At 43.0% G+C, this 13830-nt stretch overlaps 1 protein-coding gene across 10 annotated transcripts in view; it reads right to left on the bottom strand.

Annotated features, from left to right (window-relative positions):
* Nucleotides 1–13830, bottom strand: part of MKLN1 (muskelin 1) — a 322457-nt gene that overhangs the window by 152594 nt on the left and 156033 nt on the right. For 3 of the 10 annotated variants that reach the window (XM_045191087.2, XM_024554970.3, XM_045191089.2), the window contains exon 1: nucleotides 653–808. The exons of the other annotated variants lie outside the window; for them this stretch is intronic. In XM_045191087.2, the coding sequence (XP_045047022.1) occupies nucleotides 653–750 (98 nt within the window). In that variant the 5' untranslated portion in view covers nucleotides 751–808. Of the gene's footprint in view, nucleotides 1–652; nucleotides 809–13830 lie in introns of those variants that run through there. 10 annotated transcript variants of the gene reach the window in all.

Genomic DNA, 13830 nt, shown 5'->3' with positions numbered 1-13830 from the left:
GCCATAATATAATGGAACGCTTGAATAATGTCCCTCCTTGCCCACTCCCTATATTTTTCAGAACTACCAGCCAGGAAAAAAAAAAAAGCGGCCTGCGAATCCTACAGTATCTCCCCACTTGCAAGGATTCAGATGGATTACACAACTTTTCAGCCTTCGTGACTCTTACCACTCTTTTTGTGCTAATCACTTTTAAGGACCACCCCCCACCCCAAAACTCCTTGTCTCAGCTTTACACTCTGTTCCAGCAGCAACTGACCGGGCTATCTGTCCCCTCCGACTCCGGCCAGCTCGGACGACCTTAGAGATCTGCACCAGTTTCCCCGTCGTCCGGACCCCCAAAGCTCCGACTGCTGCCCCACCTCCCTGAGCCGCCTGCCCCAAAGCCCTCCTCAACCTCCAAACCCCGAACGCAGCATCACCGGCTCCAGGTGGAGGCGCCCCTTCCCCGCGACCTTGCTCTCCCCACTCTAAACCCCCTCTCAGTCGGGGGCCGACGACGCACTCGGTGGCTGGACTGACTCTGGAGGCCGCGCGTCCCCTCACCAGGCCCCGCCTGGGCCTCTCGGCTCGGCGCCCTCCACGGCCCGCCGGGCGCAGCCGAGTTTACACCGAAGAGGAGGGCAGCACCAGCCCAAGGACCCGCACTTACTCAGGAAGGTAGGTGGAGGAGAAGGAGCTCCACTTGTGCAGCGCATAGGGTAGAAGCCGGCACTCGGGCGCCGCAGCAACAGCCCCGCCAGCCGCCATCTTGTCAGCACCGTAGCGGCCGCCACCGACCGGCCGCACCAGAAGGAGGGGAGGGGCGTGGCCTGACCTTAAAGGGGCCGCGGCCACCTCAGGGGTCTGCAAGCTGGATCTGGCATCACGGTTACCGCTGCCTGGAGGGCTTAGACGCGCGCGGGTCCACGATTCTCTCCGACTTGCCGATGCTGAACCCTCCTTAATGACTTACTGAAACGGGGACAGGAGTGTGAGCACCTGAGGGGCTCCCCTGTGGGGCTTGGAGCGAGTGGCGCAAAGGACTTGTCTTACAAGCTGAGGTAAGGGAAAAGCCAAGAATATAATGACAAGAAATAAATGGTAACTATGGGCAAGGAAGGGAAGGAACATGAGAAGACAAACTCGGAGAAGGGACTCCTTTGCGACTTCGGAAACAACTGCCCTCTCCGAGTTATAAATCCTGTGAGGACACAGCACTGAAGGGAACTAGAGTGGAATAGCTAATGCCCTTTCCCTCTGGAGTTGTCGTGGTTTTAAATGTCCTGTCCCCGTGCTCCAGAGTCACAGCGGGACAGGAAAAGGAAATGCTCGCGCGTCCTCTTCACTGTGTTCTGTGCCCTTCTTTGTAAACATGTGTCGTGAGCCCTTTCATATGAATCTTGTGGAATTGGCTTGCTCGGGCACGACCTTCACCACCGCCGCCGCCGCCACCACCACGGGAAAATTCCTTAAGGAGTTGGGGCGACTGTGTGACATCAATTTTCCACTTGGTAGATCTGCCCACTGTTAACTCTGCCAGACATTTAGCCCAAAAGTTCAGAAAGAGTGAGAGGCAGTTTCAAGGCAAAGCCCACGGAGGGAATAACAGTCCTTGGGCTCTGAGTGCCATATGGGCGTCCTACCAGCTTCTTATCAGAAAAAGGAACTCTTGTTCTAAATCTCGGGCAGCTTTAGTTAATGCTCCCGGCAGGTACCTCTTTGCACGTGTCTCCCGTGGCTTAGCCATTGCCGTCACCAAAGGACGTGTCACTCACTGTCTTAAGAGATTCTATCCCTGAAAGCCTGGACCGAATCTTCATCTCCACCTGAGAGACGAACACTCACGCTGAGTTTCTCAGTGAATGACCAAGGGAGTCAAAACACCTCGATAATTGTATTCTCTTCCCGTTATAACCATTAACCTTCCCCACACTTCCTCAAATCTCTTTCTGACTTGTCATTTCCACAGGGGTATACGTAGTGGTGGCCTCCACTAGCACATCAGATCAAGGATGCTAAATACGTGTGGAAAGGCCACAGTATGTCAACCTTCCAAATCACACGTGCCTTCAGTGTTGCAGCGTGTCGGAGCAGCGTGTGTTCCCTGAGGGAATGCTGTAACCCCAGTGACTCCAGCTGCGAGTCCAGACACAGTGGGAGAGGCCGGAGGTTCCTCCCCAAGACGAGTCCTGGTTATCTTTGGGGAAAAGAGACACTTTTAAGGGAAGAACATTAAGATAATGCAATTAGTCTGGGGCTCCACACCTGCTAATTACACCTCTTACCCTAATGTCAGTGGAGTCCTTGATTTTTTTTCAGACATAGAGTTATGGTTTATGAGTGATCTGGTTTGAGTGATCTTTAAAAAAACCCAAACAAATGTGTAAGTTCTTCCTAGATGACTTTCTATGACTTTCAGCGACTTTCCATTCCTTCTGGGGAACATCAAAAGGCCTTAGCAGAGGCCTTTCATATCCAGCCTTGATCACCTCCCCAGCCTTCTCTCTCTGTCTCTCTCTATCCCCCTCCTCCTCCTTTCTCCTTTGCATTCTTTACTCCGGCCTGGCTAAACTAACACACTGAATTGGCTCCTATAACTCGTGTTCTCTCTGGCCAGGGCTTCGTGTAAGCCAAGCCAGGAATACTCTCTCCCATTCTTCACCAGGCTAACTCCTGCTCATTTTTCAGATTATTTCGTTCTGGAAAATCACTCCTTACCACTTATTTTGGGGTTAGATGCCATTTTCTACATTTCCCTTGGCACCCTGAGTTTCCCTCCTTATATTAGCAAACATTACAATATACTTTAATTTCCTCTTTATTTCTCATTCTCTCTCCATAAACTTTAACTCCCATAAAGTGAGAAGTGATGCGTATCTTGTTCATAGTTGTATCCTCAGTCCTGTTAGAGTGTCTAGCACATGGTAGATGTTCAATAAGTATTTCTTGGAGAATGAGTGGATTATGTTAAAAGAGAACTTGGGTTACAAAGAATTAAGAATGCCAGAGCTCCTCAGGCTGCACACATATATCCCTGGGGTATGATTGCCACAGAGAACGTAAAGAGTCAGGATAGCATGGCTTTCCTACAGCACAGATTTTACAAATGTATAATAAAGCCCTCACATAGTAACATAAATATACATTGATGTGAGACTGAACCTAAAATTTGTGTAAATGTTAAGATAAAATAGAAAACTAAAGAAATTTTAAAATTCGCAGGAGTCTGCTAGTAGTTCCTATCTGCTGGAGGTACACCTTTACCTCCTCTGCCTTTGGGGCATTACCTTAGGGGATGATGTTTATTGTAAGGAACATGGGGAAGTTCTAGAAGTTGTCCAAAGCCACTTAGTCCCTCTAGTTCCCCCACACTTCAAAGATTAGAAAATATTGATGGCCTCATGGAGAACTGGATAATAAATCATCATTTTGGGAATAATCATCCATACTCATCTTTAAATCCCAGTATGGTTCTTATAGTAAATACTTCCTGGAGAAAGTAACTGTATTTGGTTTGTCACCATTCACTGTCTTTTCCTGAAAAAAAGAAATTATTGAGAGGCTGTGATGTACCAGGCCCTGTCCTAAATGCTAAGGAGACAGGGATAAACAGACAAGCCAGACAAGGACACAGCTTTCATAGAGCATATATTCTTGGTAGGGCAGCCTGTAATAAATATAACAAATAAATTAACCAGATAACTTTAGTTTGTGTATTTTAGGTACTAAAAAGAGACTACTGTGGAGTAATATTTGGATTGGATGGTAAAGGAAAGCTTCTCTAAGAAGGTAATATTTGAGCTAATACCTATACAATGAGAAAGTGCCAGCCATGCATAAGCTGGATAAAAAGCATTCCAGACAGAGAGAAGAAGCCAGTACAATGGGCCTACAGCAGGAAAGGGGTTGGTGTGTTCAAGGAAAAGAAAGTGTGGCTGCAGCATAGAGATGGAGAGGGAGAGTATAGTCAGAACAAATGGGGCCCTAACAGTCCTGGTAAGAAGTTACAGCATGGACATGTGAAGGGGAGACCTGCGAAAGGATTCAAGCCAAAGAGTAGCAAAATTCACTTTACATTTTGTAAAGATCACTCTGCAAAAAAGAAAGAAAGAAAGAAAAGAAAGAGAGAAAGAGCCTTGGCCCCTGTTACTCGGTTGGAGCATTGTCCCCTAACCAAAAGGTTGCGTGTTCAATTCCCAGTCAGGGCACATACCTAGGTTGCAGGTTCAATCCCTAGTCTGGGCACATACCTAGGTTGCAGGTTCAATCCTAGTCTGGGCACATACAGGGAGGCAACCAATCAATGCTTCCCTCTCTCTCTCTCTCTCTCTTCCTCTTTCTCTAAAAGCAATGAAAAAAAAATGTCCTCAGGTGAGGATTAAAAAAAATAGGTTGGAGAGAGGCAAGATGGATTGAAGTAAAGGAGAATTGACAGGAGGTTATTATAGTAACCAGGCCAGAAATGATGGTGACTTGGACTAGGAGAGGAGATAGAAGTGACTGACATATTCTGGAAGTAAAGCCCACTAGACTTGCTGTTGAGGGAGGGAGGGAGGGAGGGCAGGAAGAAAAGATTCCGGGATAACTCCTGGGTTTTGGGTTTGTACTCCTATGTAGATAGTAATGCTTTCATTGGAAGGGGAAGATTTGGGGTTGGATCAGTTTTGAAGGAGGAGGAATCAAGAATTCTGACTTCAATGTACTATATAGGGGATGCCCAATAAATATCCAAGTGGAATTGCCAAGCATCCGATGTGGGAACCTATATTGGTCAGAATCTTATATTAAGCTACCTCATGGGCATTTGGCCTTTTTCATATCTACCCAATCGATGTTGTTTTTTTTCTTTTGGCTTTGTCACTGATTGCTGGGTCAATGAATTTTTGAGAGGCAGAGTCTCCATAACTCCCAGTATAGCAGCTCTAGATAGAAGAAGCTATCTGTGGCAGCCCTCTGCGGAAGGGGATGGAGGAGTACAAGAACAGTCTAGGGAAAGAAACCTAGAATATACTTTGAGAATCCCAGTTTCAGTTCCCAGTTCTGCTACTTTTCTAGCAACAAGAACATGGGAAAGTCACTTAACTTCTCTGAGTCTCATTTTCCACCTCTATAAAGTGAGTTAATAAACTCTGTTTTTTCTGTTTCACAACGTGGTTTTGAAGATCAAGTGAAGAAAAAGTGCTTGTCTGCTGTAAATTCTCTAATACTCACAGAAACTCTCACAGATGGATAAAAATTATTATTATCTCTTTCACAAATGAGAAAAATAAGACTCAGAAAGGTCAAATAATTCTTGTCTTCACTTTTACCACCTGCCCTACCCCCATCCTCAGAGGTGTGGGTGGGAGAAGAGTGACACTGGGTATTCGTTCCCCTGACTCCCTGCCTGCAAGGTCGCTGTGGCTGACTGGCCCTTACAACCAAAGGTAACAAGTCCTCCACCCAAGTGGCCTCTCCACAGCGCTCTCTAGTTCTGGGTTCCAGTAACCCACTTTTTGCTTCCTGTGGTTTCCCAGTATGTTCTCACTTCTTTAAAAAAAGACTTTATTTATTTACTTTTAGACAGAGGGGAAGGGAGGGAGAAAGAAAGGGAGAGAAACATCAGTGCATGAGAGATACATCGATCAGTTGTCTCCTACATGCCCCCCAAATGGGGACCTGGCCTACAGCCCAGGCTTGTGCCCTGACTGGGAATCCAACCCATGACATTTCAGTTCTCAGGCCAGTGCTCAATCCACTAAGCCACACCAGGCAGGACTGTTCTCCCATTTTTATATATAGTGTCCTTATTAAACCTCTCAAACTGCCCACTTTCAGAATGCCCTTTGTTTCCTCCAGCTAGGGCCATAACTGATAACAATAACTTATCCAAAGAAATATAGTTAATCAGTAGCAGAACCAGAATCTCTGGTTCAAAAGCATGTCCTGTTTGATTACATCCCATTCTTCTCAGGTGGCAAGAGACTTATTAAACTATAAAGTCCTATTCAAATACAAGGTATTGTCAGATAATGAAGACCACCAGTGTTTAAAAGCAAAACAAATACAACTGATTTTATTTGTTTCCAGGCAAAGGAATATATTAATTGGCTGAAGGGGAAAGAAGGTGTTTTTAATTGTTAGTAATGGGTTTCGTAGTCATTACAGTAATTAAAGATTAAGACAAATAATCTAAATAGGCTGGAATAAATCCACAGCTCTGTGCATGACTGGTTAAAACCAACCCTATATTTCATAGGTCTGGAAACAGAAACTTCAGATACATCCTGTAAGGGTCTTGCTTTAGCTTATTAGGGTCATTCAAAGGTCATGGTTTCTCTAACAGCTATAGCTGGTTTGGAGAGTCGAAGCACAGCACTGTATTCAGTGCTTTATCTCCTAGGCAAGCTCTGTTGTAAACGGAAGAATTTCCCTTGACAATATTATGCAACAGATGAAGAGACTCATACCCAAATATGTTAGATGTTATGCCTAAGTTCACTTATACAAGTGGGCTATTTATATATCTGAATCTAGAACTCAAATGCCTAATTCTGAGTCACTTATTCCATAATGTAATTAATGGGAAATTTTCAGGTCTACACCTACATTATTTTTCTTTATATCTTCTATTACTAGCATATAGTAGATTCTCAAGAAATATTTCCTGAATTGAATCTTAGTCTCTCCTGAATTCCTTCTCACTTAATTGTCTTAGTCAAGTGAGGCTGTAATAACAAAAATACAATAGACTGGGTGGTTTAAACAACAAACATTTCTCGCAGTTCTGGAGGCTGGGGAGTCCAAGATCAAGGTGCCAGCATGTTCAGTATCTGGTGAGAGTCTTTCTGGCTTGCAGACAGCCACTCTCTTGCTTCTGCCCTTGGCCCCCCAAAATACATGTTCTTACATGCAAAATACATCCATTCCATCCCAACAACCCCAAAAGTATTAACTTATTCCAGCATCAATTCTAAAGTCTATAAAGTCAAAAGTCTCATCTAACTATCATCTAAATCAGATGTGGGTGAAATGCACCCTGAGGCAAAATTCCTTTCCAGCTATGAGCCTGTGACGCCAAACCTGCGTAAGATAGACATTCCCATTCCTACAGCGAGAGATAGAGAGGGAGGGAGGCGGGGAGGGAGGAAGGGCTTCTTAGTCCCAAGCATGTCCAAAATTTAGCAAGGCAAGTTTCCTGAGATCTCAAGGCTGGAGAATAATCCCCTTTCTCTTGATTATCTGCCTTCTGGACCCCTTTTTCCCCCACTTTCTGAAAATCTCCACCCTACCCCTGACCCCACAGCTCTGCCAGGCCAGAGACATATTCCCAGGGCTCTACCTGGTGGTGGTCAACCCCTACAGTTAGTTCGTAGCAGCCAGGGCTTTGGATGGGACCTGTCTGGCCTGTTGTGAGCCTCCCCACCTTTTGAAGCCATGAAGGCAGGCCTCATGATCTCTGAATTGTCTTCAGAGTCATTCTTCCCTTGTCTTGAAGAACAACAGCTTTGCTCCAACCAGGTCCTGTAAAATTCAAGAAGTCCAACAGTATTCCTTAATTCCATCCCCTTCAGTTCTAAGCTAGGTGTTCCTGCTGGGGTAGGTGACTAGGTCTGTGGGTTCACATACACGCTAATCTCCTTATCAAATGGTTAGTTAGCCACACCCTCAGTGTTCTTCTCCAAACACTGCTCTCTCATTTTTTTGTAATATGGACACACTGGGAAATTTCCATATCTTTAAGTTCCTGTTCCTTTTTTTTAACAGTTCCAATTCATTTACCTCTCTTTTTTTTTTTTTTTTCACTTTACTATGAGCAGTCAGGAAGAACCAAGCCAATTCTTCAACAGTTTGCTTAGAAATCTCCTAAGCTAGATGTCCAGTTCCATCACTTGTAAGTTCTACCTTCCACAAAACACTAAAACACAAACACAGTTCAGTCAAGTTTTTTGCCACTTTAAAACAAGGACCACCTTTCCTCTAGTTTCCAACACCATGTTCCTCATTTCTGTGAGTGACAAGAATGATCTTTACTGTCCATATTTCTATCAACATTCTGTACATGATTATTTATGTATTCTCTAAGATAGAATCTTTCTCTTCTGTTTCTAAGCCCTCACGAGAATCACCTTCACAGCAATAGACTTTGTCTAGCATGCATCCAGTGTAAGGCCACGCCATCATCACTAGGCTTCACCCCCAAGACCTCTTCTACACTTAATTACTTTCCAAGGCCCCGTTTCCAAATAACATCACATTGGGAGTTGGGGCTTCGACATAGGAAATTTGGGGGAACACAAGCATTCAGTCCATAAGCACTAATCTGTGATTATATGTTTTAAAAATAAAAGGAATTTGCTTAGGGATCATGTATAGATAAGGAAAGTAAAAAGAATTAAAGGCAAGGGGGCTGTCAACCTATTTTTCGGTCAGTAAATGAAGAAAATCACCACGGGGATTAGAAGAGTGAACTTGTCCCAGTATAATTCCCATTGGACATTTCTTGCATGCCAGGAATTTATATGCATTATCTCAGTTGATCTTCACAAGAGCCCTGCAAGCAAACTCAGATTCTTGGAGGTTAAGATTCACCAAACTCCTATGTGCTCTCTTCATTAAACAATTCTCAAATGTATGCAGTCCTGACATGACTCCGGGATTCAGGATTCAAAAGGCCAAGAGAGAGAACTTGTGTTCCTAACACTAACTGTTCTGCCTCAATCTTCTCTTCTCTCATGGTTTCTGTATTAACTCATTTCAACTTTGTTATTGTTGTTTGAAATCATTTCTTTGAACACAACATTGCCCAAAGGAGCAGATAAAAAGCAAATGCCAGTGTTTTGTTAGGACAAAGGAAAGTCAGCCCCTGGGGTCTTGGCCCAAGTCACGGGTATCATGGAGACTAACTTCAAGTACGAAGCTTGGGTCTGCCTTCTCCCAGGAGGTGGCAGCAGCAGCAGCCTCAGCCTGCTGGAGAAATGCGACAATTCCTCCTTTTGCCTGTTGACATCCAAACCTAGAAATTCCTGGTTTCAGCGACCACTTTATCCCTCCTTTGGTTTGCTGAGCTTCATTGGAGCCAGGGCACGGGAACTGGCAAGGATTCCTCTTCTAAGTGCCTAGTTTTTTATAAACACTTTGGTCTGAGCTGTGACCTTGAAGCATGTGTGAAGGAGGACCAGAAGTCTTTGGCCAGAGAGGAGAGCTTCAAAAAGGAACAGTAACTTAAACACTTCCATCCGCACAGGCATAAATCCAGAGGACCCCAGCCCACCATTTGGTGCCACACCAAGAATTTGGATTCTAGACCCAGCCTCCCAGCTACCAGCCAGCTGACCTTGTCATTGAATCTGTCAGAGCTGCAATTTCCTCAACTACCTAGTGTGGACTAGGTGATCTTTAAGTGCCTGCTAATTCTTAAATTATGAGTTACTGCACTTTTATTTTCCGGATTAAGTAAGGTTGGGCATTGACCCTTCCAGAATTTAAAATTCCCAGACACAACAAAGCACTACTCTGGTTCCAAGCTAATCCCAGGTGAGCACATATCCTGGTTTGGTGAATGCTGCCAGCTGCCTGGGAGGTGGGCAGGAATCCCAGGAAACATCTGAACACCACACAGCTATGGATGAACTGTCAACTGCTGGGAGTTGCTTTGCAAATTATCACATCTAAATGAAACTGACAAAATAATATTCCAAAAATCAATTAACACTGATTCCTAATGTATTTGGAACTAAAAGGTCTTTTGGGAAGAGCGAAATTGGCTCAGAGAAAATGATCCCAGCCCTCTGGGTAGAGAAATGTTTGAGGTTAAGGGGATTCTTCAATCAAGACTGGTCAGTACTTTTGTCCTATCACCCACCCGATCTTTTGTGAAGGAGGAGACAGAACTAGCTCCTCTCACGCCCCCCGGCCCCCCCACCGCACCAACTTCATATTGGTTGCTCTCATCTTTATTGCCTAGACTGCTTAAACTTTTATTCACTCATTCAGTAATCACTTATTGGGCACCTAGTATGTGCAAGATGCTGGGAATACACCTCGCTACCAAGGAGCTCACAATCAAGTACATAGTCATATTAAATGGGCTAACATAAAGAATTCAGAAAGGATTCACATATAAAATATAAAGTAATAACAGTGGTCATTTTAGTGGTAGCAGTAGCATTATCTTCCTAAGCCCCAGGCCAAATATATTTCTTAATTAAAGCTACCCCCAGAACATAATAGAATCATCTAGAGATAATCTTCTTTTTCTATAGGTATTGGCCCCTGTGGGTCTATCGAGGCAACTCTCTCTTCCCATTTCACATGAAAGTCATCATATTAGAATCCCATCCTGAGTTAGGAAGCTTTGGCTCCGGAAGGCCACTATAAATGGACATATGTATCTGTTGCCTGGCATGCAAGGACTGAACTGAGTGGGGACAGCTTCCTCCTCTATCTTTTCCTCCAGAGAATATTAGCACAGGTTATGGGCTAGTCAAACAGGTTTCGGTGTTACTGACACAAGGAACTGGGGAATGACAGAAATAGGAGAGCATGGTGACACAAATTCTAGGTTGGCTCCACACTAGAAAAGAGAGCCATATCCAACTTGGAGAGCAGGTCAGAGAATAAAAGAACACGTGAGCCAAGGGACGGAGCTGAGCTATACAGTACAACAAACAAGCAGAAAGAAGCAAACCATTTCTCCTGGTCCCCCCACATCTCAGATGAGCCTGAGTTGGTCAACTGAAGTTTGTCTTCAAAGAGACACCAGATGCCCTCGGAATGTTGGAATCAGATCAAATCACTCCTCAAATGCAAATATTTATAGACCGTTCTTATCATGTTGATAATTTTGATTTATTTGCCTCCTGTATATTTCCAAGTGAGCTCAAAATGATCTCCCCTGACCTCTACAACCGATTTTCAGCAATGCCAGTTACTAAATATGTAGCACAAAGGTTGAGAACCTCTGGCCTTTGACTTAATTTTAACCGATTTATTGTTTGGGTCACTGCTCTCATAGCCCAGAAAAAAAAACAGCATTATAATGGGATTCTGGTGAGCACATGCGGAGGGAAGCCTCTAATCAGTGGCTCTCACTCTTGGCCGCATACTGGAATCACATGGGAAACTTAAAACTCCCCATACCACATCCCAAACCCGGTACATACTAGGCGTGGGACCTACACATTGATATAAAGTCCTCAGAAGATTTCTATGTGCAGCCAAGGTTGAGAACTTTTCCCACTTATGTCTTAGCGTAGTGGCAGGCAGGAAGCCTGGTAATGACAGGAAGTCAGTCAGCTGGTAACTGACACCCGAGCTCTCCTTGCTTTGGAATTTCTCCTGAGAAGTTCCCATCAAGAAACCTGATACTGCAATGGCACCCAGCTTGCACATCTACTTCGCAAGGTTTCCATTTCACCTTTCCCACCTTATTCACTAAATCTACACTTAATATGATTTAAATACTTAAAGAGCTGTGAACAGTAGTTCCTCAGTATGTCAAAGATAAACTGGTAGCAAGTGATGGTATAAATTGCCACGCTCTAGAACTTCCACACTCATCTTTAAAACAAACATAAACGTATTTTTTAACACCTCCTGTCCCCCGTGTTACTGAGTCTTTTTCCTCTTCTCCTTTACCCATTTTCCTCTTTCCCTTCCTCTCTCTACTTGTCTCCTTCACCTGCTGCTCTCCCACCCTGTCACTGTCTGATTACTGTTACTGCTTGTTTGTCTTTTATTACCCTGCATCACCCGGTACCTTCACCATCTGAATCTATTTTTTTACTCTATTCTCACCCCCCTTACCTACAACATACACTGTCTTCTCTATTTCATCATCTTTCGCATTTCAAGCTCCTTAATTGACTGTAGAACAAAACCATTGTCAGATATTTATAACATTAAATAAGATATTTTGTTGTTAATTTTAAAAGCAGATGAATTCTGAAAGGGCTATATTTCTCTCTCCAAGGAGAAAAAAACATGCTCATAATAAGCACTCTTTAAATACTAATAATTATTTTTCTTACAACTTCCTGTATTGGCCCTAGCTTACTTTTTTCATGTACTTCAGTGACCCTCAATAGAAAAATGGTTCTCTGTTCTTCAATAATCCCAACAACGACAGCTGACATCAATGTAAAAAGAGAAACAAGCTAAAAACAGTAGCTGAGTGTATGCACCCTGAATTGCATATTCAGTTGCAGAGTCATCATCATTATTATCATAATTGCAGAGGGGAGGCTTTTAAATAATTGTTCAAAGTGTCTTCTTGAGGAAATAACTAAATCAGGGCCAGCTGTCAGAATCCAACCTATAATAATAATCTTGTATATGCACCTTCGGTATTCATAGCAACTCCAACAAGAACAAATTTGTGCATTCATCCAATGTCCTTAAGCAACCTAAAAAATAACAAACAAATCTTGATCATAGCCAGTGTCTCACTTGGTAGGTGACCTATGTTTTTAAGGAGTATCCCAGAACGAAAATTGCACCATCAATTCAATGACAAAATGGGGTGGGTGACCCAGCATCCACCTGCTATGTTATAGCAACAAATCAAGGTACAAGTAGAGTGGAAACCAGGTAGATAGGTTGGCAGACAAACTAAAACATTCAGGAGAATTAGCCACAGAGATAGACAAGTTTTATTGACTTGAAATTTGTAAACAAACAGGAACTGTGTGAAAAGAGGGAAGGCCTTGTTTTTAGTTTACTTGTGAAAGCCAAAAGCATTTGAGATTTTCTCTTCCCAAGATACAGCTGTGAAATGACTAATAGGAATTAAGTGGGCCTGCACCAGGAACTGAATGTGCCACTTCACTGGGAACAGAAATTGTTCCCCTGATAGAGGCTGTCCTCTCAGATTAGTACCTTGGGTGTTTTAAAAAGAATCAGCCAGACACGAATATGGTGCATTTACTAAGAGCAGGAATCATCCAAGCACCTTTGCAAATTTTCTTTATATTTCATTGCTTCTGAATCATGTTTATATCTTAATTTCCATGTTCTAGAAGAAACTCAGGAGAGAGAAACAAAATTTCCTATCTCATTGCTTTTTTGTTCCTGGGCTTTCCAATAGGAGTCTTGCTGAAGGCTTGCTTGGCCTGAGTATAATTTAAGAAGGGCGAATGACTTGAGACTGCTTTTAGAAAGTTGGGATTCAGTCTTCCCAGGTTCTAAAATCATACACCTAGTTGCAGTGGCTCAATATTATTTGCATATTAGAATCCTCAGCTAAAATCAATTTACCTGCCCACAGCCTCGCCCTATTTCAATAATTGAAATATTTTCTACAAAAGTATCAGAAGGGACACTGACTGACATTTTGAAAATTGTTTCAGGGCACAATCTATGTACAGCAGGTCCTTGAATAATGTTTTGTTCAGAGGTGTTTCATTATAACATTGATGGGATGCCTTAGGAACTTAACTCTTATTTATATCAATTAGCCTATGGTAAAATTGGTTTCATTATATATCATTTTGCTTAAAGTCACAGAAACTATTGACGACATTGAGGAGTTACTATATTTTTTTTCATTGTGAAAGTAAGACACCAACATAAAAATAAATTCAAATGTCAAAAAAGTTTAAAATGGAAAGAAAAATCTCCTTCCCAGTCTTATCTGAAGGTAACTATTGTTACCTATTTCTTGTGTATTCTTTCCACATAGCATATACAATATACACGCCATTTTTACACGAAGCAGATTATATAATATATAGTGCCCTATTGTGAAAGAATAGAAAATACATATGTTGGTCTCTACCCCCAGTTGGAACAGAGCTAAAACCCTTGTAAATTCCTAAGTGATAAGAGCACTAGGAGCACTTTTCTTTTGTTCTAATATTTGGTCTCCAT

The sequence above is a fragment of the Desmodus rotundus genome, chromosome 6 (genome assembly GCF_022682495.2).
Source record: "Desmodus rotundus isolate HL8 chromosome 6, HLdesRot8A.1, whole genome shotgun sequence".
Lineage (NCBI taxonomy): Eukaryota > Metazoa > Chordata > Mammalia > Chiroptera > Phyllostomidae > Desmodus > Desmodus rotundus.
This window is presented reverse-complemented; position numbering and strand designations above follow the sequence as displayed.